The sequence below is a fragment of the Penicillium daleae genome (genome assembly GCF_028827525.1).
Source record: "Penicillium daleae strain IBT 16125 chromosome Unknown utg000005l_segment0_segment0, whole genome shotgun sequence".
Classification (NCBI taxonomy): domain Eukaryota; kingdom Fungi; phylum Ascomycota; class Eurotiomycetes; order Eurotiales; family Aspergillaceae; genus Penicillium; species Penicillium daleae.
The window spans coordinates 1,728,692-1,752,059 of record NW_026623153.1 but is presented as its reverse complement, the minus strand read 5'-3'; the positions used below and the strand labels follow the sequence as shown (position 1 = coordinate 1,752,059).

The 23,368-nt window shown below is 49.1% G+C and overlaps 10 protein-coding genes across 10 annotated transcripts; 3 read left to right on the top strand and 7 right to left on the bottom strand.

Moving 5' to 3' along the window:
- Positions 1–573: 573 nt before the first annotated feature.
- N7458_004886 (GH92 family glycosyl hydrolase) lies at positions 574–3,250 on the bottom strand (the record flags this gene model as incomplete). The annotated part of the gene is made up of 3 exons (XM_056908268.1): positions 574–2,472; positions 2,535–2,603; positions 2,627–3,250. 3 exons carry the CDS (start codon positions 3,248–3,250, stop codon positions 574–576), a joined length of 2,592 nt encoding a protein of 863 aa, XP_056766886.1.
- A 1,544-nt stretch (positions 3,251–4,794) lies between these two features.
- Positions 4,795–5,824, top strand: N7458_004885 (M50 family metallopeptidase; the record flags this gene model as incomplete). Its single annotated transcript, XM_056908267.1, has 4 exons — positions 4,795–4,977; positions 5,060–5,422; positions 5,513–5,557; positions 5,618–5,824. The coding sequence occupies 4 exons, from the start codon at positions 4,795–4,797 to the stop codon at positions 5,822–5,824; spliced, it is 798 nt and encodes a 265-aa protein (XP_056766885.1).
- A 1,672-nt stretch (positions 5,825–7,496) lies between these two features.
- Positions 7,497–8,303, bottom strand: N7458_004884 (RTA1 domain-containing protein; the record flags this gene model as incomplete). The annotated part of the gene is made up of 1 exon (XM_056908266.1): positions 7,497–8,303. One exon carries the CDS (start codon positions 8,301–8,303, stop codon positions 7,497–7,499), a length of 807 nt encoding a protein of 268 aa, XP_056766884.1.
- Positions 8,304–11,212: 2,909 nt separating this feature from the next.
- Positions 11,213–12,645, top strand: N7458_004883 (class III chitinase; the record flags this gene model as incomplete). The annotated part of the gene is made up of 5 exons (XM_056908265.1): positions 11,213–11,315; positions 11,380–11,445; positions 11,524–11,537; positions 11,604–11,722; positions 11,769–12,645. The coding sequence occupies 5 exons, from the start codon at positions 11,213–11,215 to the stop codon at positions 12,643–12,645; spliced, it is 1,179 nt and encodes a 392-aa protein (XP_056766883.1).
- Positions 12,646–13,523: 878 nt separating this feature from the next.
- Positions 13,524–14,717, bottom strand: N7458_004882 (uncharacterized protein; the record flags this gene model as incomplete). The annotated part of the gene is made up of 1 exon (XM_056908264.1): positions 13,524–14,717. One exon carries the CDS (start codon positions 14,715–14,717, stop codon positions 13,524–13,526), a length of 1,194 nt encoding a protein of 397 aa, XP_056766882.1.
- Positions 14,718–16,413: 1,696 nt separating this feature from the next.
- Positions 16,414–17,429, bottom strand: N7458_004881 (uncharacterized protein; the record flags this gene model as incomplete). Its single annotated transcript, XM_056908263.1, has 2 exons — positions 16,414–17,078; positions 17,171–17,429. The coding sequence occupies 2 exons, from the start codon at positions 17,427–17,429 to the stop codon at positions 16,414–16,416; spliced, it is 924 nt and encodes a 307-aa protein (XP_056766881.1).
- Positions 17,430–17,501: 72 nt separating this feature from the next.
- N7458_004880 (uncharacterized protein) lies at positions 17,502–17,864 on the bottom strand (the record flags this gene model as incomplete). Its single annotated transcript, XM_056908262.1, has 1 exon — positions 17,502–17,864. One exon carries the CDS (start codon positions 17,862–17,864, stop codon positions 17,502–17,504), a length of 363 nt encoding a protein of 120 aa, XP_056766880.1.
- Positions 17,865–18,485: 621 nt separating this feature from the next.
- Positions 18,486–20,393, top strand: N7458_004879 (uncharacterized protein; the record flags this gene model as incomplete). The annotated part of the gene is made up of 1 exon (XM_056908261.1): positions 18,486–20,393. The coding sequence occupies one exon, from the start codon at positions 18,486–18,488 to the stop codon at positions 20,391–20,393; it is 1,908 nt and encodes a 635-aa protein (XP_056766879.1).
- Positions 20,394–20,425: 32 nt separating this feature from the next.
- N7458_004878 (uncharacterized protein) lies at positions 20,426–21,549 on the bottom strand (the record flags this gene model as incomplete). Its single annotated transcript, XM_056908260.1, has 2 exons — positions 20,426–21,261; positions 21,327–21,549. 2 exons carry the CDS (start codon positions 21,547–21,549, stop codon positions 20,426–20,428), a joined length of 1,059 nt encoding a protein of 352 aa, XP_056766878.1.
- Positions 21,550–21,820: 271 nt separating this feature from the next.
- N7458_004877 (SDR family NAD(P)-dependent oxidoreductase) lies at positions 21,821–22,983 on the bottom strand (the record flags this gene model as incomplete). The annotated part of the gene is made up of 4 exons (XM_056908259.1): positions 21,821–21,871; positions 21,934–21,982; positions 22,064–22,533; positions 22,717–22,983. 4 exons carry the CDS (start codon positions 22,981–22,983, stop codon positions 21,821–21,823), a joined length of 837 nt encoding a protein of 278 aa, XP_056766877.1.
- Positions 22,984–23,368: the final 385 nt, after the last annotated feature.

Genomic DNA, 23,368 nt, shown 5'->3' with positions numbered 1-23,368 from the left:
TGGTTGTAAATGAAGATCAGCTTGTTGTGAGGAGAGTACGGAGTAGTTGGTTGGTGAAACCACGCAGGCGGCGCCACCAGCCCCACTCTCGTCGCCTACGCTCGGCTCGTGTCGATGTCTCCGGTCTTCGTTCGGAGAGCTGCTGACCGGCCCTGTTGCAGGAATTGCCGTCCCCAGTTCAGCGAGACATGATGAAGGTATCTTGGGGTAGTTGTGAGCGGTTCTGTTTCCAAGACGCAGCCGTGTTCGGAGCATGGTCGGTATGAACTGTTGGGCTGAGGTCTTTCCAACACGACCCATTTCCAAACTAGGAATAGGGATATCACGATGCTTGCAAGAAGGGTGAAACCATCGATTACTCAAACAATGCAACATTGCTAATCGTGAAGAATTCACTTGAATGGCTGGCTAATTGACTGTGGGGGTCGGCTGCTCTCCACTTTCCGGCACTCGGCGTATGGCCGACGACGGAGTACTCTACGGTCGCTAGAATGGCGTCATAAAGGACTAGAGAGGCAGGAGGTAATATCCAAGCATGCTTAATGTTCCAAGGAATCTTAGCCGAACCCAGCGTTACGCTGTTTGACTCTCCCACGAGGGCTCCCCACCCCACGCTGTAGGCACCTCGCTCATCTCAAACTCAATCTCCGTTGCATGCACGATCTGACCATGTCGCAGGATTGGCATGGATATTTGCTTCCCGTCGACTTTCAAGCTTTTGATATATGGTTTGGTAGGTGCGCCGGGTGCGCTAATGGTGAGGACCTTTTCGGGCTGGTTGGTCATGACGCCTCCCGTGGAGGCTTCCGATGGCAGGCGGATGGATATCTTCTCGAAGAAAGGAGTGCCGACCACATACTCGTCGCTGGCCGGGTTGACCGGATAAAAGCCCAGGGCCGAAAACACATACCATGCGCTCATTTGACCGAGATCCTCATTCCCGCTGAGCCCACCACTGGTGGCATTGTAGTTTGTCCAAGCGATATTCCGGATCTCCTCGGCGGCTTGCGAGGGGTAGCCAAGGACGGAGTAAAGATAGGGGACGTGATGACTCGGCTCATTGGTATGATCATTGTGCCCGCCTTGGAAATGCGCATCAAGCTTGTCACGCATAGACTCCCGACCACCAAAGAGGCGAGCAAGTCCCTCGACGTCGTGCATGACATCAAATGTATACACCCAGTCATCGCCCTCGGTCCAACCCCAGGTGTTGTTAGCCCATGTCCCATTCCCATTGCGAGCCTGCATGAACTGCGTGTCATTATTCCAGAGGTTTGCGTAATGGCGACTTCGGTCTCGAAGCGCTGTGATAGCGTCTTGATCAGCTCCGGCGTGACTACCAACGATAGAGCAGGCATGGTCATTAAATGAATAGTCCAGAGTGCGACTAGCAGACTCGGCCCAGCCATCATTGGACACCCACCCCTGCTTCATGTACGAGGTGAGTCCGGCTCGTACTTCGTACGAGGTGCCTGGCTCTCGATCGTAATATAGCAGGCTCGTATCGTCATCTGGTTGTGTATAGGCATCTTTCTGGACAGCAGCCCATGCCTTGGAGATATCGAAATCTCGGAACCCACGTTGCAATGCATTGGCGAGCACCACATCGGCATTCGTAGCAATCATAATATTCGTCTCCACCATGTTAGCCCACATTGGCAACCATCCAGACCAGTCGAAGATGCGAAGCAATGTGCGCATCATACTGTTCACTCGCTCTGGGGCGAAAAGTGTGAGAAGGGAATGCTCTGCTCGGTACGTGTCCCAGATGGACCACGACTGATAGTAGGAATCATTTTCCTCGTATACCTGATCCGTGTAGCCCGAATAAAAGATACGCGAACCATTTTTCATTGCAGAGGTCGGCTCCGAAAAGTCACTTGGATACTGCAGTGCGTGGAAAAGGCCCGTGTACCAGACGGTGCGAGGGTCATGGTCCGAATCAGTATCATTAATCCCGTCGATTGTGACGCGGCCAAGTTTCTCGAGCCACTCCTGCTTGACGTTTTCAACGGTACTCTCAAAGGTTGTGTCGTCGGGTATCTGGATGTCCAAGTTCTTGCGTGCCTGTTCAACACTGACATATGACACTCCCGTTCGTACCTCGAGGCGAGATACGTCTCTCTGGAATTTTACATAGGCCCCTGTGAAGTTACCGTGTCGTTGGTGCGCATGCTTGATGATTTGGTTGCCATTGCTCACCCCAATCTCCACGAAAGGCTCGGAGAATCGGGAAACAAAATATCCCTTGAAAGATGATGCACGGTTAGGACCAAGGAGGTAGTCCTGTCTCTCCGTATTGTATCCGTATATCTCTCTGCGCCCAGCGTCGATATGAACGTCACCCGTCCAGTTCCGTCGAGAAACTTCGACGAATACCCAGGGCTGAAGCTTTTGGCTCTCGGGGATCTTGCTCCCCTGAGCAAAGTCGAATCGGAGGTGCCCGACGTGAGAATCTGCTGAGAGGGCAACCTTAACCAATCGGTCAGCAATTATCCTCTTTGAGCTAGCGGTCGGAGGTCGATGATGTTTACCTGGATCGAGTGCTGGTAGGCACCTTCATCAGAGGCATTGCTGCTCAACGGCTCAGGCTGTGTCTCGCGCTTTCGCGTTCTGCCGTTCGCACCTTGATGGAATGATCAGTTCCCACGACGCTCCAAAGATGCCTTCGACAAGATGGAGGTGATGGGCATACCTTCTTCCACAGTCTCTGGTACCGCACCAGCTCCCCCGGAACTGGACCATCCCCAACGACCTCTGCCGTGGCGTTCCAGTCCGTATCCATAAGTTGTGTCGCATCGAGCAAGACTTCGTACATGTAAGCCGTGCTCTGTTCATCTTCCTTGCGAAATGACAATCCCCGGTTCTGGAAGAGCGGCTGCACCTCTCCCAGCCCTGGGGTGAGAACCACCTGACCCGCCTCTCCCATCCAAATGGCCGGCTGATGGGTAGCTTGGAACCCATGTATCCGGCGGTCGCTGTCTCCGTAGGGAACTTGGGAGATGAAATTCTCCCGCGTCTGTGGTGTCCAGCGGGTCATGCTGAAGGGCGGCGCGACCGACGGGATCATGCCTCCGTTGCCATTGGGCGTCGTGCCATATGTGCCGATCAATGGATTGACATATTTGAGAACTCCTGCATCGCCATGGTAGTCGGGAGTATCGCGCTTGTCATCGCTCCCAGTCTGACCGGTCGGGTGGGCGACAATACACCCCGCCAGAGTAAGCACAATGGGCAAGATGACTGTCATGCCTATAAATGCAGGACGTAATCCGTCGTCCGAGGGTTCATCGAAGCTTCAGTATCAATAGAGGGCAAAATGCGCTGGGAGATGGGGTCTGTCGCGTTATAGTGTTTCTGGGGCCTTCTTCGATGGCGAGATCAAGGGGATCACCATTTTAATCACAGTGTCTCCCGAGACGACTCGATCCTGGCAAGGTATCCCCGAGCGGGATTATCGTCGGACGCGAGAAGGTGGAGGTGGATGAGACCTCGTACCGCTGGGGCATTCCCCCCGCTTGTTGATCTTTCTCATTTCTGATGCCAAAGCCGGTGGGGTTTGCGGGGTCCAAACAAATCAGGGTCGCATTCCAGCGTCGCGTTTGGACCGTCCGTCCATCCCCAAGGGAGGGGAGGGCATTCTCTCCGTCAGGCCCAGGGGCTGTTAGACCACTTCATTGCCGAGCGGCAGCCCGGGAGATAGACAGTTGTGACACTAAGGTCGAGGGTTAAAGCCCTGGAGGCAGGTAGGTGTGGACATGGAAAAACGGCGTGGTGATGGTCATTCGATGGGCAGTTCCAGTCAAGGGCGGTCTGCACCGGTACCCGAGGCCTCAAGCGGGATAACATCGAAAGGCAGGTAGGTACGGAGTACCTAGCGAGCTACCCATTAACATTCCGTTTGATAACAAAGCTCTTGCTAGGTTCTTAGGTACCTATAGGTAGTTCATCTTGAACATGGAGGGAGATGGAAGACTGATCGTAAAGATGTAAGAAGCAAATACCAAATTTCCAAGGCACTCCACTGTACGGTACTTAAACTATGGAAGATGTAAATATACGTCTAGATATCCCGGGGATAGACCGAACACAACCGCGAACAACCTCGAACTCCACTATGGACCCAGTCATCGGTTAAAAGGCTGGCAGCGTTTTGGTGGATACTTGTACTCCAATACCTTCAGAGTCATATCCTCGACAATCTCGCGCTCGATTGTTTCAGTCCATAGTTAACTAACTAACTAGTTATTGACTGGCATGACCAATTAATTACTCAGGAAATCACGTGATACCTACTCACGTGCCAGGGGGATTTACGATGTACTAGAGAGGACAAGTGGGAACCTTAGTAAGATGGGATCATTGACACAGAATATGATACAGAAACAGCCTAGACGACTCCCGTTCTTCAATATGCTCTCACGGCGGGTCCTCATAATGGACTTACTTACTGTACTTACTTTCTGTCCCCGCTGTGTTTACTGCCAGGTCTTACGAGACGGTAGGGCTGAGCCACTAAAAATAGAAAAATAGGAGGAAAGTGGCTGCGCCACAGCTACTATGCCTCTTTGGGAATGTCCACACCCCAAACACCGAGGGCATGCGCGTCCTCCCATTCCGCGCGTACAACAAAAAGGACAAAAACTTCCACTTTCCAACTCTCGATCATTACTAGATCAAATCAAAAGCACCTAGAGGAGCTGGGTCAGAATACCAAACCCCTTTATTTCGGAATATACAGTACTCTCCTCGATTCCTGGTGTCTCTCTCAGCGCTGTCTTCCGTTTCCATAGCATGCCCGCGGTGTATTCAGCCCTCAGTGCCCGGGCCGCGGACATGGCCCCGCACTTGGTCAAGCGCAGTCTGACGGTGAACCATACCCAGGCTGTCACCTTGGGAATTATGGCCGTTTATGTCGTCGTGATCGCACTTCTCTGGAATTTACCATATGTTCGATGGTCGTTGTGGCCGTTCAAGGTGAGTGAAACCCCAGAACAGCCCCCCCCTCTCTTTCTGCCCTTCCATCAATGTGGATGCCTAGATCTGACAACATACGAAGATGCTGGTAATCGCCTTTCACGAGTTTGGCCATGCCATCACCTCATGCTGTACTGGTGGAAAAGTCAAGTCCATCTCGCTTGATCCCCACGAGGGCGGCGTGACCCATATGCAAGGCGGTATCAGCGCCATTACCCTGCCGGCAGGGTATTTGGGTTCATCCATCATCGGCGCCTTGTTGATCTTTGCGGGATTTGATATTGTGGCGAGCAAAATTGCCAGCATCGTCCTCGGCGTCTGTTTTCTGTTGACTCTGTGGTGGGCTCGGAGAGACTGGTTGACCATCATGACGATTCTGCTGGCCGTCGGTCTGTTAGTGGCATGCTGGTTCATTGCTCACGGTGAAGCCTTGAGATGGGTAGTGGTGAGTACTTTAACCCAGGACACATCCCCATGAGAATCCTCTGTGAATCTGCGCGCGACGAGCATTAGCATCTAACCCCCTGCGCACTAGCTCTTCATCGGTGTGATGTCTGCCCTCTATAGCGTCTGGGATATCGTGAGTCCTTCAATGATCAAGTTCGGTCAGACCTCGGATGCTGATATTTAAAACTCACAGTGTGATGATCTCATTCTGCGCAAGGTGAATTCCTCTGACGCTAGCGTCTTCGCTCGGAAATATGGAGGCTCTTCGCAATGCTGGGGTGTCATTTGGTCTATTGTCTCTCTCTTGTTCATGGCAATCGGTATCATCGGGGGGATTGCAGCGTTCCCCGAGTCTTTCAGCCAACAGGAGAGTGACTCCAAACACTTTATTCCCACCTAGAGGAACCCCCATGAGTCTCATGTAATGCCACTAATGACTGCAATGCAAGATATGGTTGAACCGAATATCCGGGACCCTGATTAAAAAATGAGTATACGGTCCAGGAACGCTAGATGTGCAGTTGTTTTCTTTTTGATATTCGGAATGGCTTCCTTTGACACTCGCTCTGTACGAGGGGTTCCATATCTTATATTAGCCGTGGAAGGAATTTCTTCGACTTACGACATGTGCGCTAGCGCCGCGCTTGTAGTGATACGAGATCTCATTTTTCAGTAAAACCACATTAAAAATACTGTCCTCATGAGGAATACTACGAAGGGACAAGGGCTCTCGGATCGGTCGACAACTTAACAATGAAAGAGGATTTGAATGTCATTTGACAAGCATGTCGGAAACTGGAAAACTCAACAAATGAGATTATGAAATATGAAAGATGAACCGAATATACTTACCCACACAAACAACCAAGGCCCCTATCCTCACGACGGGAGGTCATATGGAATCGAGTCCAATGTTCGTAGGTCCCACAGGGAACTAAATAACGCCGCTCAAGTCTCAACAACAGGTAAGACACCCAGCATTGGCAGCTCTGCGCTGGAATAGCCTCAGCTTCATCCCAGACTGTTTCTCCAAAAGATCCCGGAATTCGGCAAATAAAATGCTTTGACTCTAAGCTCCAGCTATCAAGTCTCTTGCCAGCCTCTATGTGTACCTCATAATTACCTGGATAGCCAGTACTGTGAAATCGCGTGCATTGATCTGCTCCTGGATGACCCATGAGAATCATCCAATGAATGGGACCACTGGGATTGCGGTGTTTGCATATTGCCAGCCAGATATCATAGGTGCTTCGATCAACAGATGGCATGTTGACTTCTGTTGTTTAGCGGACTTGGAGGTAATCTTTGGCCAGAGGAATTTAAATGTACCAAGTACGGTGGAGATGTGCTTGTAAACCAGACTGTTGAGGGATGAAGACTCTGATCTAGTCGGGAGTTGACGTTCTTATAGTCAATGCTCGAGAAATATTGAATAAATATAGTATTTCCACACACAGAATGAAAGAAAAGCAGAATGGTCTTTGTGCCCTCAGCTCTCGTGAGAGAGTCCCTTTGCAACCTAATTTAGGGAATCCATTGTCTAATCAGGGAATGCCATTGGTTTATTATTGACAAACAGTGTGAGAATGTCATATGAAAGCATACACGATGGATTTTGAAAGAAGGCATTGTTACCTGAGAAATGGGTTCGAGGACAAGAGGACGATAGGTTTTTTAATCATGAATAGTTTTCATGACTATTTCGCGGTGGGAAATTTCATTTATATCCGCAGTAATTAAGGGTGTCATCCTGAGTAAATAATATTGCTCTCAATATAATCAAGGCTTATTGCGCCAACTCTGAAGTCGAAAGAACTCCGTATGTTTGAGAAAAGGAAATTGATGTTACTGGCGTAGACTCGGCATATGCCGCATCTAATCTATCAAACGGTCGTCGTATGATCTTACAAATTGACATGACATTAAATCCGGGTGTACCTATGACATAGTATACAGTTTTTCACTGCGAAACTAACCCCAAAACCCTCCTATGAGTAGAAACTAGCCGCAGCGGCACCCGAGTTGCTTCTAAGAGGGAGCTTCTCGTTGTGGATGCACGCTTTAGTTCCAAGTCAGCGACCCGGATCCCAAATACAAAACAGAAGAGCCACAAGCGCAATAGGGGCAAATTCGAGACCTGCAAAATAGACTTCACGTGTTGATAACTTCCCGCCTAGACCTTCGGCCGTCTCAATGAGACGGAAGATAGTGCGCATGTAGACCACGAGCGTTGAGATGGACAAGGACAGACGAAAGACTGGTAGACCATGCTCCTTGATTGCAAGGCGAGCTCGAAGTTGGAATGTCGACATTAGCAGGACAAAAATACTCATAGCAAATACCCGGTACGCAAGACCTGCCAGAAGAACGTTGTTTGCAGTGGTGGGATCTTGTCGCCGAGACTCTTTCACGCCAACCAGGCGGGCGCCAGCAATTTGGACGATGGTTGAAATCACATCTGAACTGATGAAAAATCCCAGGATGACTGCTGGACGGAGGAAGGAGTACATATTTCCTAGTCGGGAAATAAGAGCTGAAAGAACGGTGTAAATTCCCGCAGCAAAGATGACCGGCGCCGTCACGATGAAAAAGTAATTGAGGACGAAGAAGATGAGGCTGTAAGGGTCCTTCTTGGCTGATAAACTCCACGCGATGTAGCCGATGATCTCGAACACCAAGCCAGTAGAGAAGGTCATCCACCACCAGCTTCGCAATTTCCAGTTTTGCACAGTGTGAGTGATAAAGTGAAAAAAGAACCATGCAGCAGTAAAAGCTGCTATGGCGATAGATTGCGTATAGCCGTATATTATGGTGCTGGTATCATTTGGTCCACCAGGATTGGGAAAGTTCGGGTCCACATAGCCAAATGGCCGTGCCATTGATGCTTTAGCATTTGCATGTCAAAATGCGTTGGTCTCGCATTCGCCATCAAAAACCTCAACGTACCAACATCGTTTTATATACTCATCTCGTACCGCGCGATGATGCCTTTCGCTACAGTCGGATCCTGAATAAAGTTGCTTGACTCTCAACACGAGGAAGCTGCCTGAAGAATTACTCTACTTATACTGGATCTTCCTAGCCTCACCCCGTAAGTGGCGTCATGCAAAATTCTAGCCGTATGGAAGCAAAAGTTTGCCCGGGTTGTAAGTAGGTCTCTGATTCGGCCCGACCGCGCCCATCACTCCACTTGCCAACCCCAGGCCTCCGTCCCGATCTTGACTCGATCACTAACCGTCGAGCAGGAGATCGCAAAAGGGGAGTCCGAGCTCCCATTAAACAGGAAAATAGCCAAGGCCATTATCCCGATCAGGGAATCCTGAGACCACGCGGCCTTCGCTTAGAATACAGCCCGTTGTGGGCGTGAAGCGCTATAGTCTTCTTACCAACGATCGATCTGTCAATCAACTCCTTCTAACCCCCGATCTAGCTTCCTTGATTCGGTAAGCAAGTGCTCACTATGAAGTTCTTCTAAGAAGCTGACGGTATTTATGTCGACAGGGTTAGCACAGCCACATGCGAAGTACCTTGACGCTATTGAGTTTCTTACTAAATCATATAGCTCCCGTTCGGCATAGAGGGAGACTGTAAAACAGTCGCGAAATACTGCGTAGCGACGGGCTCATTGACAGAAGACATGGAACCAATATAGTGTATTAAGCCATGGTTTGAGAAATAGAAATCGTGATCATCGCCGCCAGGGGCCCTATTACAACAACTAACTAGAGTGATGTCAAGTTCACCATTATGAGTATTGAATATAGCCCTGGAGGGTATCGGTGCCCGCTTATTCCCCTTCAGCGATATACACCAAGTTGATGCCGCTCTAGATAGCTCTATAGAAGTCATCTTGAATGGGTAACAGCACAATGTCTGTCTAAGGAAGAGTCTCTTTGTTCCGCGTGACGTTAAGGTAACTATTCATTACACTCTACCGATCAATTCTGCTGATTGTAGACGGAGCAAGTTTATATGGACATGATACATCAAAAGGCTGGGGCGATCAATCTGATCATCTAATGTACCCGACGTGAGAAGGTGCGACCGTTCCTCATATAGACAATAGCCCGTGATTCCTTAAAGAAAGAAGAGAAAAAGTTGGCACCAGGTACTTGCTTGGCAAAGAGTAAATACAGTGCTATTTTTTGGGGTCTTCGACTTGATTGTTCTAGTCTGATATCTCATTCATGCCTGGGCTAGGAGGGAAATGACAAAACATCATTACAAATTCTATAGAAAAGAAAGAAGTCTAGCAGAATAATTTTATTACATATGCAGTGATCCTATCCTATCCGTCATAGATGGTTGTATGGAGTAGAGAGTGGGCTGAGTAGGACCGAGAAAGGCAATCCTAAAGCCTGTTTCATGTTGTGGCCGACCCAGTAACTAGCTAATCTGGCCGGTTCGCATCGACATCGAGAAAATAAATTGAAGTGAACCTGTTGAATTAGAAATTAACTAGACAAAGTTTATTGGTAATATCAAAACCTTTTAATTAAGAAAATCCTAATGCAGAATAGGAAGAACAAGTCTGGAGGACACTGAAATTAGCTGCTTTCCTTTCCTGCGTATGTTTTAAGTGACCACCGATGTTCGATAGTTAGGTATTCTGTATGGATGGACCGCCTGCATATATTTTAGGTAGTGACGGATGTCCTAGTCAAATGAAGCTTATGTGACGCGCTCATGTTCCATATTCTCATCCTTCGAGTGATGTAGCATCTCAGACTGGCACGGAAAATCATTGGGGCCGCTCGAGCGGGGCTGACTGCGGTGGCCGATACAGTACATAGATGACCAGGGACACCGCCACGCTACTCTGTTTCATGGTCAGTCATCTCTCATTGCTGATTGGCTGACGTTTTCAACGAGGTTAGTGAAAAAAGAATGGGCTTGTGACATTGACCCAATTTAATAAAACCTTGCACCCTACCTGGAGTCTTGTCTCGATGGAGTTACGAGGGACAGATGCAACTACCTGTGCTGTGATAAAACACGAGACTATGTGTTGGAAAGATTAACGAGAGGGCCAGGGAAAGGTTTCATGGTCACGCAGGACGGAATGCAACATCTCAATATTTGAGACTTCATTGGCGGCATTATCAATACTCGGCGAAGGGAATGCATACCCCTGATATCCTCAGCCACTAAGTTCCATTCGCATGTCACCTTAAAGATATGATTTAATGCACTGTTGCATGGACACGATAACGTCCTATTGGGTTTAACACCTACTTCCAGTGGTAAACTGGGCATTTTGCTAAGAAGTGTCCCTTGAGTGCTGGTATCTAACTTCAGTCGACCATGCTTGCTTTACCTGCCATACGTATGTTACATGCGATTGCAGTGATGCATTTCATTCGAGCGTTGCATATTGATGGATATTTGACACTACCATCCATGACCGAGTGGTTTCTACTACAGTGTCTCCCATGCCCGCAGTCGCGTCAACTCAAAAACCCTCATTGCGGTTGAGTTCCTGTTGCAGTATTTCTTACTGATGCAACGAGACTATGAGGCGCTAGAGGATTTCCACGTCACATTTCACCAGTCGAACCTTCCATGGCATACTACTGCCTATACGGGAGCTCATTGGAGAACAAGCTTTGGAAATTGCCTTTTTTGCTAGCATTCAAGGGTGTATTCAAGGTCGGGTCATATATATAAAGCATGGCAAACCCTCCGAATCATTATCAGCTGTACACGAGTTAAGGATTCTTGCCCGAACATTTTGCTTTTCAAAGCGTATCACAGCACACTATTCAGTCATTCTTTTTATCTCTCGACTATGCGTTTCTTGCTGAATATCCTAGGCTTTGCCTTGTCCCTCATCCCTATGGTCTGCGCTGGGTTTGATCCTAGCTCATCTTCCAACATTGCAGTGTACTGGGGTACAATTACCACCGCAATTTGACCATATTTGATGAAAATTGAAATTAATATGGTGGTATTCAGGACAGAATTCGTATGGTCAGGGTAGCGGCCCCTTTGCTCAGCAGAATCTTGCCTATTACTGCTCTAGTACGTCTTAAAAAGGACCCTGAACCATGATGCTTGTCAAGGATAGTAACTGAAATGGCAAACATTGGTTACCTTCAGACACCGAAATCGATGTGAGCATTAATCTATCTTTGTGGTCTACAGAGATAAATCGAATTTGGAACTAACGGGATTAATAGATTATTCCCGTTGCGTTCATGAACGGCATCACTCCTCCTATTACAAACTTTGCCAACGCGGGAAACAACTGCACCACATTTACTGATAACCCAAATCTCCTGAACTGTACACAGATTGCGTAGGTCAATTCTAATTCCATTCCGACATTTTCTAATGCTGGTTAGAAATGATATCACAACCTGTCAAAAATCCTACGGTAAAACAATTCTTCTGTCACTCGGAGGTGCCACGTATACTCAGGGAGGCTGGTCGTCTACTACTGATGCCCAAATTGCGGCACAGACAGTGTGGAACATGTTTGGCCCCATGACTGGTGTCGACGTTGATCGTCCTTTTGGAGATGCTGTTGTCGACGGATTTGATTTCGATTTTGAGTCAACAGTCAGCAATCTTGAGGCATTTGGTGCTAAGCTTCGGAGCTTAATGGATGCTGCTGTTGACAAGAAATACTATCTCTCCGCTGCACCTCAGTGTGTCTTCCCAGATGCTGCTGATGGCACAACACTCGATGCTGTGGCTTTCGATCTTATCCTGGTGCAGTTCTATAATAACTGGTGCGAGACATCGAACTTCCAAGTTGGATCTTCTACTCAGTCCGCCTTTAACTTTGGCGTGTGGGATAATTGGGCCAAGAACAGTCCAAACCCTCACGTGAAGGTACTTTTAGGCATTCCAGCCAATACCGGTGCTGCAGGCGCCGGTTACACCAGTGGGTCCCAGCTCCAGGCTGCTATCTCTTATTCCAAGCAGTATAGTAGCTTCGGGGGAGTCATGATGTGGGACATGTCGCAGCTCTATGCAAATACAGGATTCCTTGGTCAGGTTGTTAGTGATCTCAGTTTCTCCAGCTCTCCCACTGCAACTTCGACCACAAATACTGCTACAACTACAACCGCGTCAAGCTCCAGCCCCATTTCTAGTGGTGGGAACCTCGTTGCTCAATGGGGCCAGTGTGGCGGTGATGGATATGCCGGTCCTACTCAGTGTCAGCCTCCGTACAAGTGCGTCTTTGGCGGCCAGTACTGGTCTTCATGTCAGTAATGAGGAATTGTTGTCGTCTTTAAGGTTCTGTTGGAACCCAAGCACAGTTTCTCAAGAGGACAGCAATGCTACCATCCTTCATTGCCAAGGACATTCATTAACCCATGAAGATTGGTGTAAATAACTGCCTGAAATTCATGGAGTGAGAGTAAATATCGATGCACAAGTTCTATAGCATTTTGGCTCCCAATTACCGGTGGCTCGAATCATCTTACTGGTGAAATTAGCATATTCAGAAACCCCTACTTTGTCTTGCTGAGCGTAATGTAGTCTAGATTTAAAGATGTGATGAAAAGCCTCAGTCCTGCTGTAGGCTTCGACTTCTACATCCCGTCGTTGAGTCAAACTGTCGGTCTCAGCGCCGCGATCTCGTCAAGAATTGTGTTATGTCTCTGTATAGTTTCACCGAAGCATATTAGTACCAAAGCAGACACAATTGAACAAAGTTTTATGCTGAACGCCGTGGCAAGCTCAAAAGGGATGGACAGTCTTTCCAATCTATGGGATCCCTTTCTCGCCCGAAGTTTGTTTGAGAGATTCTAGCAGCCAAAGACTTCATTTATATGCTGTGCATGTGTCGGGACCAAGCATGTCCTAATCCTAAGTGCAATGAAATACACGAGGGACTAACACAACTTAGACGTGGATAGATTGACTGAGATAAATGATGCTGTAAGCTATATAGCCAACAGCATTCACTTTGCCCGATGGTCTTTCCCAGCTGTCCTCTAGAACCCAAACCCTTCAATGACACTATTCCAAATAGTGACCACGCTCGGTGTGTCATTAAGCTATGCTGTCAAGTAGCTGTACTAATCTGTCTGATAGGCCTATACGGCCGACTTGAGACCGCAATGGGATACAATTCCGTCCCCGGTTTAAATAAGAGTCTTGCTATCACCCCCAGCGTCAAGCACAGTCTCACCCCCTAAGCGCCGAAGCACCAGATGAGCCTCTTGCAATAACTCCCATCGACATCCCGTCAACGCGTCCCTTACGGCCCGTATTAAGCCGGTAATCTGATTTGTCCCGCCGACAGTCGGTTTTATCGGGCTGGCCTGCTGCATCGTGCGTGTCATGCGAATCATGTAATCCTCAGCCCCAGTAGGATTTGCAACGTCCGAAACAGGGCCCTCTGTAACAATGCCGTAAACCCAGAGAGCCAGAACAGCAATATACAAGCACCATGGTCGTGGCGCGACATTATCCTCGCGGGCTGAGTAACGCTTCCCATTGAACATGGTTTCCTGCACCAGGAGAAGCGCGTACCGACAAGCTTTGCGAGCGGAGTCAGTGGTGACCCAGCGATGAAGCCGTGTCATGGCTTTAGTTGTATTACTGTTGAAAAAGCAGCCCCCATGGTCGACATTGGGACGCGAATGATCGAACGGGAAATAAGGATCCATGGCGAGGGCGTGGATGTCGAGGACACTGACATGCAGAGTGATCTGTGCAACGCGGTGCAAGGTGCGAGCCGCTTCCAAACACAGCGACGGCTGGAGGGAGAATAGTGATGTTGACCAGAGGTCAAGAGCCGCGTCAATGGTATTTGCCCAGACAGGGGCGCTGCGACTGTTGCTGCTACCGGGGCAGACGGGTTGCTGGAGATCATGGGTCCTCGCCGAGGCTTGTAGTTTCCCCACTTCGATCCCCAGCGTTAGCTTGGAGCCAGCTTGAAGATGAGTCTGTAAGCTCATCAATCCATGCAGAAGTACGAATCGCGCATATTCGCTGCAATGTGACGGAACCGTATTCTCGCGCAGCAGAGACTTGAGGGTCGGTAAAAAGAGCAACGCGGCCATTTCTGGTCGATTCAGCGTCTGCCAGGCCTCGACTGAAGTACACTCCCATATTGATTCAAGGCACGGAAGTGCGATGCGCATATCGATCACCGAGAGCACGGGCGAGTGGCCGAATACACAAGCATGCTGAGCGTCCATCACAAATGCAAAGAATGCTGTTCGGCGCCAAGATTCTTCATTTATCCAGCGGCGCCAGCTCGCCTGTGGGGGCTCATCTGGTTCGGGGGCATGCGAAGTGGAAGCTGTCAAATAAATACTTCCCCTCTTCATCATCTATTGCCGCAAGATGAAGCTCCGTTAGCTCATACTACCAGAGGAATAATGGGGACTGTGGGAAGAATATACAGTGAGAATTGTCCCATGGAAAATATGTGCCATTTCGTAGTTCTTCCTTGAAGATATCATTTTACCATAGGCTTGCACCAGAAGGAGGGCTTGAAGGCACCAGAGAGGGATTGGAGGCTCGAATAATCCACTCTACAAGCCATTTTTAGTTCTAGCAATGGGCATACGAGGGAGATTGGATTGAGGGCATACGTTAAAAATTGTCAACCGCAGTGAATGATGCACCTGCTGCCCGAGATGGAAGAGCATCTCATCCGAAGCCATCGCGGAACCTAGATTTAGAATCGCAACCAGGAGGAGTGGATGACAGGCTACCACTGAGAACGTCGCGTGGTGGATGATGGGAAAATGCGGGTGGTAGTGTTTGAAGAATAGGTCGAAAAATATTTTCAGACTATCGACCTCAAAGAATGGTGATTGCAAGACTCTCATATCGAGCTGACTGAGTGAGTCAAGCATGTTGGATCGAGCACAAGTCCAGTCATTGTCTTGGTCTGCATGTGTGTCGATAAGAAGATTAAATCCCTCGCCGTGTGCAGCATTCATCGTTGCTTGATGGTCAGAGTTGTGTGGCGGAGAAGGAAGCTGGAACTGGATCGCTACTTGAGGTTCAAATTGTGGAATGGGATAGTTAGCCAGGTCACTGATGCCCTGTAGAGGCTCAAAGAACCAATCTAGACCATCTTGATCGGTGGTGATCTGGCTGGTTGTGACCCAGAAAGAATTCAGTTCAGTGTCTTTAGGTGGGGATGGGACGACCTTTTCCAAGTCGAGTGTCTCGTCCTGTATGTTCCCACAGGCATCCTCTATCTGCATTACATGAACATGAGGACTCTGGAATGTTTGTAATAAATCTGCTCGCTCATCCGATGGAGACAAACCGGTGGACGATGACGGATGAACCACCCCTCCTGTGTTTCTGAAGAACATGCCCCTCGCATGGCGTAGCTTATGTCGGCGATATAAATCCTGGCGGACAAATGACTTGGGACAGAGATCGCAAGAGAATATTTCGGTCGGTTGGTCTACAAAATAATATCATAAGTACGACGTTCAATCGATCCAGTTGTCGTCAAGCTCCAACTAAATCTTGTGTAGGGAATTGCTTACGATTGAGACGATGCCGCTGAAGATGCTCCTGGCGAATAAAGGATCGCCCGCATCCGGGTTCCTTACAGATGAAGGGGCGCCGGGTTCGCGTTCGTGGACTTTCCATGCTAGAGACTGGCGCCCTGTTTCTGTGATACGTGCGACCAAGGGGTTCTCTACTGCTATTCGTAGATGATAAGGATGAACAATATCCGCCGCACCAGTTCACGGGAATGATCTTCTTTAACTATTCGATAGGCTGCTGCATAAACATTGCGGGGCCAAGCTGGATGGTTCCCCTCTTTTTACTCCACTCACTGGGCTATGCCTAATGTGTCTTAGATCCAATGAGTCGAAGTCTCGAAAGATAAAACTCTAAGCGAAGTCTTTGCTCTTAGTTCCGAGGCCGCAAAAACTATCTAGTGTTATCAGGCGCGGATATTTCCCACCAATAACTAAATAGTGTCACATTGAGGGGAGTTTATGAGGCTTGGATCTCCCTTATCAACCACGAATCCCAGATCGGTACCACCTACGCACTTCGAGCATTCACGTCGCCACGCGATTCAACTGTCTCCCCTTTATCTGCCTGGACGTAAACTGTCTCCTGCCCGGCGTGCGGAGGCGCGTCTTGAATCGACAACACGAACGGGATCGCACAGACCAAAGCCAGCACTACAAATGCCCAGTCCACCGCAAATTCCACGTTGTAGTCCGTCTTTTCTGAATTGACCTTGGATGCAATCGCGCTGCCTACCGCCTCGGCGCATTTGAACGCCCCCACATACCGTGCCGCCTGTTCAGGTGACTCGTGCGATAAATACCCAATCGTCCAGTAGACCAGCGTTTGCCAGATGGCGTCGAAGCTGCCATAAAAGAAGTACAACAGAAATGGGCCGGCGTACTTGCCTCCGGAAGAGATCAAGTCCATCTCGTTGAGGGCGTAATAGTTGCTGTTGGGGCCACGCTTGAGCTGGGCAGCCAATCCGCCTCCCCAGACCACCATCGAGATGATCGCATTTATGACGAAACCCCAGATTCCTCGCTGGCGGCGGTTCATGTACGAGTTGTCGAGGAAAAGGCCAAATAAATAACTGGACACCATCTGCGCCAGCCAGTACATGCCGCCGTTAAAACTGCGCGTGCGAAGGGTAAAGAGTTTGGCGTTGTAGGTGTTTTGCTGGTAGTTGTAGGCATCTAGAACATGCCGGGTGTCTTGGGTTAGAATTGAACGAAGGGAATTTTGTTCTTCAATCCTGGCGTGACAAAGGGGAAAAAATGGAACTCACAGTTGGCAGCCATCCAGAAGGGGACGAGGCACACCACTCTCCAATCTCGAAGGACTTTGAGCAGCCCCACAAATTCATCCCACACGCCAGGCTTTTTCGAAACGGCGGCGCGTGAGTTATCCTCCCGAATGACAGTGTAAGGGTTAAGTAGGGCAAGTGCACAGAGGCAACCAAAAGCCATGATGCACATAAAGGCAATGTACGTCGCATCCGAGACGGTGCCACTCTCAGAGCTGAAGTTTAGCCCAAAGGATATCATGGATCCGAGGAACCCACCCAGGCTGTTAAGCGGCCATTAACAAAATGAGGAATCAACAACCTCTTAGGGACCTTACTTGAAAATAATCCAAAAAATTCCAATCATCCTGCCATGCTGTTGTGGCAACGGATAGCCGGTCATGATTGAACCTTGGGCAATCCATAGTAGCGATGCTCCAACACCCAGGATAGCACTCGCACCGATGACAAACCCCTGGTTCGAGGTGTGGTTATATGCCAACAGAGATCCAGCATAGAGAACGTATGGCAGTCCGCCGATGAAGATAGTCCATTTTGGACCCAAAATATTTGTCACAATAGGGGCGACAAAAATGTTTCCTACTGCGCTCACAGACGCGAGGGCGATGTGACCCTTGGCGGACGTAGTAGTGTCTAGCTGACCGGCTCCTCCAATTCCAGAGAGAGCGTTGTACATGCCGGGGCATCTATTCACATTTTTTAGCGCACACGGGGAGAAGTCAAGCTCGATAAATCTCACCCAAATGCCACGAAGCTGACTATCACAATCTGCCAGAAAGGTGAATTGTAACGAGTGTAGCAGATCTTCGAATCACCATGACTGAAGACCCTACATTGCTCTTCTTCAGACTGGATACTGTTTTCTGCAGCCTTGCTTTCTTGATTGTCCATCATGGATTGGCTTTCTGGGTGTAGTGGGGTGCCTGATGCTAGGTGTAAGGTTGGTGCTGTGCGGAGACTTCGGGGTGATCAACCCACTCCCGCTATATATCATTGGGGCTCCGCACTCAACCGGACGCTCGGACGGCACCACCTCATCCCACGCAATTTACGGGATAGACACAGGCTATCATAGCAGGAAGCCGATAGCGTACTGTAAACCAAAACTATACTACTCCAGATTTTAGTCTGACCATTACCTCTAAACTTGTGGGATATGTGGGATGCCGGACCATTGTATGGAGATTAGACAGGTAGAAGTGTAGATAAGGGAATGTAAGTCGTCATATTTTTCTCCAAAAGGGCTTTTGGACCTGCTGCAAAAATACTCCAATTATCTGACTCATAGCTTGGCAAAATGCTGCTTTTTCATCCTGGGGTGTTGGTGTTCGCCTCGGTCGCATCTGCCTCAATCGACTTTTCGAGTCTTCCATCTCATCCACGATTGATGTTCACCGATGAACGGGTCCAAGCGGTCCTATCAATGAACGAAACAGATTTGTACTATCAAGATGTTCTCGGATATTTGAAGAAGACAGCGGTGACTGCCATCGCAACGCCCCTGTCGCTATCATCAGCAAGCTCTTGGTCTAGTACCATTCGAATGAATGTCGGTGCAACAGCAGGCATGTACCGACTGACCAATGACACTGCTTATTCTGAATGGGTTATTGAAACAATCCTGACGGTAGCCAATCTCTCCGACTGGGACCCATCAAATTTCTTGAACACGGCAGATATCACAATGACGGTCTCCTTGGGCTATGACTGGGTATATGATGAATTGACCGAAAATCAGCGTAAGACGATTGAGGCAGCAATATCCGAAAAGTCTTTTGTGCCAGCTCTCAATTCCTCAATCAACTCTTGGAGTGAGCATACAAACAACTGGGCACAGGTGACGCATGGATGCTTGATAATTGGTACCCTGGCCATAGGAGATATCAATGCAACTATTGCAACCCAAGTCATAGATTTCTCCTTGCCCAAATTAAACGTCTCCTTGCAGCAGTATGCACCAGATGGGGGCTGGGTCGAGGGATATTCATACGGAACATATGCAGGCATATTCCTGGGTTTGATGATGGGCTCTTTGGACAGTGCTCTCGGGAACGACCTTGGCATCTCAAGTCTTCCAGGAATGGGAAACCTAGGCGCTTGGTTGACACACGGATTTGGTCAAACAGGGGGGTTCAGCTGGGCCGACGGAGCGTGGACTTTTTCCAATGCGAACAGTTTGTGGAGTATTGGGTATTGGGCGACGCGATTTAACCAGGCCGGATGGTTACAGGGTATGCTGTCGAAATTTACTACTGCTGAAGCAGCAACCTTCCAGGCATTTCTCTTCTATAATGCCACTCTGAATACGACCAATGTCTTGTCTGGCATACCTCGTTATAACCAGTTTGAGAACGTTGCGGGAATGACTTACCGCACCTCATGGAAGAACTCAGATGGCTGGTTTTATGGGTTTATCGGGGGCTATAATGGGCGTTCTCACGGTCACTTGGACGCAGGCTCCTTCGTCGTAGACTACAAGGGCTACCGATGGGCCGAGCTTTTGGGATCCGACAGTTACAGTCTCACCAATTACTTCACTGCGCCGCGACGTTGGACCTATTATCGCTGTCGTTCCGAAGGGGCGAATACCCTGAGCATTTCGAACCGAACTCAGACCGCACTGCATTTTGCGAATCAGATTCCGTCCGCAAATAACTCCCTCATCCGAGTGGGTAGTTTCGATTCATCCAGCCGCTTTGGTATCGCGAACCTAACAGAGGCATACGCCAATGTCTCAACCAGCGTACTGCGCGGGGTGGCGGTTCTCGATGATTCGCAGTTCTTTGTCCGAGACGAAATCATTGCCCCCGACGCCGTGGACATTGCTGCTAGTTGGCATACGACTGCAAACGTAAGCCTTGGTGCGGACAATCGTACTGCATTTTTGACCCAAGGTGATATCACGATGGATATCACGTTGATGCTACCGTCAAATGCCTACCTTGAACTCGTCGACACAAATCCCTGTAACGCCTATAGCGGGTGTTCTGAGATGACCAACAGCGGGATAAACAACGTGGCTGTTCGATTGCCGAACCTGACCACCAATGTTACGATTCTGTTGGCTCTGACAGAGAGTGGTACAATGCCCAAGAAGTTCAATACATCGTTAAACTCTTGGTATTCCATGTGTACCATGGATTGCTGGAAGGGAGAAAATGTGGAAGATCCATATTGGCTTCGAAATGCCGAAGTATATTATTGATTAGGGGATTTCTTTTTGCTAGGTACTGCTACTCAAATGTGCATCACCATTTTCTCCTGGAGGAACACCCATTTTCGAAGACGAGCAGACTCATACAAAGCATTGTACAGCCTCAGTAACTTCTCCGCCATGTTCTCATCGCAAAATTCCTCATCGGTTCTAGCATTCTCCACTCTGCCAAAGAAGGACTCCATCTGCCTCTCGAAAGCCTCGGCTAAATTCACCTCCCTCTTGGAAAACAGTTCATTTCTTCCAGACACCCACTGTCCCATCTTCTCTTTCAACAATAGACAACTCCCTGGCCCATCTATGTTCAATCGCATAGACCCCTGAACCCCATAGATCTCGACGCTCCAGTCTCTCAAATACCGACTCCCCTCCCACGCCGAGAAGTCTAAATGCACGTTGAAATGCTCGTACTCCAGAATCGCTGACGCAATATCCTCATGTACCAGTGTTCCAATTGCGTGCCACGGATCCATCTGCCGTCCGTCAAAAAGCCCCGGCACCCATGAGAAACCTCTGTGAGGCGTTTGCACAGGGAGCTTCCGAATCGAACTGATCACCTGCGTGGGCAAGCCGAAAAGATCCACCGCGATCTCGACGACATGACCCCCCAGACTGTAAAAGAAGCCGCCGAGATTTTCTGGATCTGATTGCCAGGGTTCCGCCCCCGCGCCGCCAGGACACCCGCCGTGGAACCGAGCCAATGTGACGGCCCCTAGCAGCGACTCGCGGATGATTCGTCGTGCAAAGGCCACAGTTTCGAGGTAATGAAGTTCCCAGCCAACCTCAAAGACAACAGTGTCCCCCGCTCGCGAATCTCCTTTGACAGGGGGTAGAACTCTGACGGTTGTGCGACGCCTGGCTTTTCGACGAAAATGCCTCTGGCCCCACTATCCAGGGCCAAACGGATTAAACTTGAGTTCTCACGATCGCGCCCATGAATGAGTGCAACATCGTATGGCAGAGCAATGAGACTTTTGGGATCGCTATAACACGGACATCCCGCGTATTCCTGCATGCGTTGGGCGACATTGGCATCGCTATCGTAATAGCCAAGCAGTATGATGTTGGCAGATTCCTGGAGATACTTGAAGCGTTGAAAGATGTGGGGGTGACTAGTGCCCAGCAGAATGACTTTGGTCTCTGGCATGTTGTTGGCAAGTTTTCTAAGGGGCTCGTAAGGTTGGCGAATGCATCTGATATTCGGGGAATCCGGCGCTTTATATACCCCAACCACGTCTATGGATCCAACCCCTCATCATGCTCCCACGCTAGTCAATTTCACTTCGAAGATTGCTAGTCATTTGAACGACCTCTAGGTAATTATGCAGCCAATACTAGCTAGCCTTTGGTGACTCAAGTTAATATTGTGAGATTATTCTATCCAGCCTTCTCTTACTACAAAAGATCTTCTAGGGCCACTAGCTAGGGTACGACAGCACTTTTGAGTAGCCCCCATCCACTAAGTAGGTCTATCTTGAGTCAGTACAGAACTGAAGGAGCTGGTTAATAAGTAAAGACTATGAATACATACCCCACCTGTCGTGAAACCACCCTCCAAAACACCCAGAAATTCTACCCACCTGTTTGACCCGACGAAAGTTCATGGAATCAGCGTATTCTATATGACCTCCCCGCGTGCGATGTGGGGATGGATTACATACCTTGCGATATCTTCCCCTCTTCCAATTCTGCCCACTGGGTGAGCCTCGCTCAGGGCGTCACTTTTCCCTGCCCCCCAAGCTGGCGCATACTCACTTTGAAAATCTCGATTCAAATCAGCTCGAAGTGTCTGCACGTCCGGCAGCAGGCTCTCATTCCGCTCGCATCGTACATCCACCATCCCCGGGCTCACCACATGCACTCTTATCTTTGGCCCTAAACTCACGGCCATGGACATGCTGAGACCTTCGATACCAGCCTTGGAAGCCGCATAGGCTTCTCCGTGCTTGCTCTGCTGGGTCGCCCGGCAGCTGGACATGTTGACAATGACGCCGCCGCCAGGGGATTGCTCAAGATAGGGGATTGCCGCCTGGGAAACACGGTATGTGCCGATCAGGTTAACTGAAATAATTTTCTCAAAATCGGATGTCGGGACTTGATCCATTCTGACACCTGCGCGCATGTATTGACTCTGGATGTTTCTTAGTATTCTGTTTACAGTGGGCTTTGAAGAAGCAAAATCCCAAGAGAGTATACGTACATTGATCCCTGCGTCTATATTTACACGACGAGTGGTTAGTTGGACTTGTTTTACCAATCAAATGGAGGTTAGGATCGAGGGACAATAAGGAAGAGAAAAGCCAGTACTGTTTACTAGGACATCGATACTCCCAAAAGCCTGAACACACTGTGCAATTGCCTTGGTGATTTGCTCGGCATCACAGACATTCATCTGCACCCACTGAAAATTCACATGCTTGTCACAGGAAACCACAGAAGGGAGATGTGCGACGCAAGTATCTTCGAGGAAAGCATTGTTGTAATCGGTCAGGAATACCCGGTAGCCCTTGAGAAGGAGCTCCCGTGCTAAGACGCGTCCGATGCCGCTTCCCGCGCCCGTGATGAAGAAGACTGTTGACATTGTGATTGATGCTTTGGCTGGTGGAGGGTGGGTAATGGTCCGGTAGACTCTCTCTTTTTGCGATCGTGTTTTTGGTGGTATCTCCGGCGGGGTGATCGCGTCTACAGTAGATTAATCCCTCCACACCAGCAAGAGAATTCGTCTACCCCTCTCTGAATTGGTTTCCGGGATATTTGGGTGGGGGTGGTAATAATCCACAGATTCCGTGGGATTACACTCTATCCCACCCCACGTAAGGCGCGGGTTGTGTGGGATACGTGGGCTGAGACGTGCCTCCACTTGGTACCCCGCTAGGAGATATTGTTGTTAACCCTCCTCGGCAAACCGTTGATACAAAAGAGATAATATTGGTACTTGTTTTGAAACCCAATCTGAACCCAAGTCC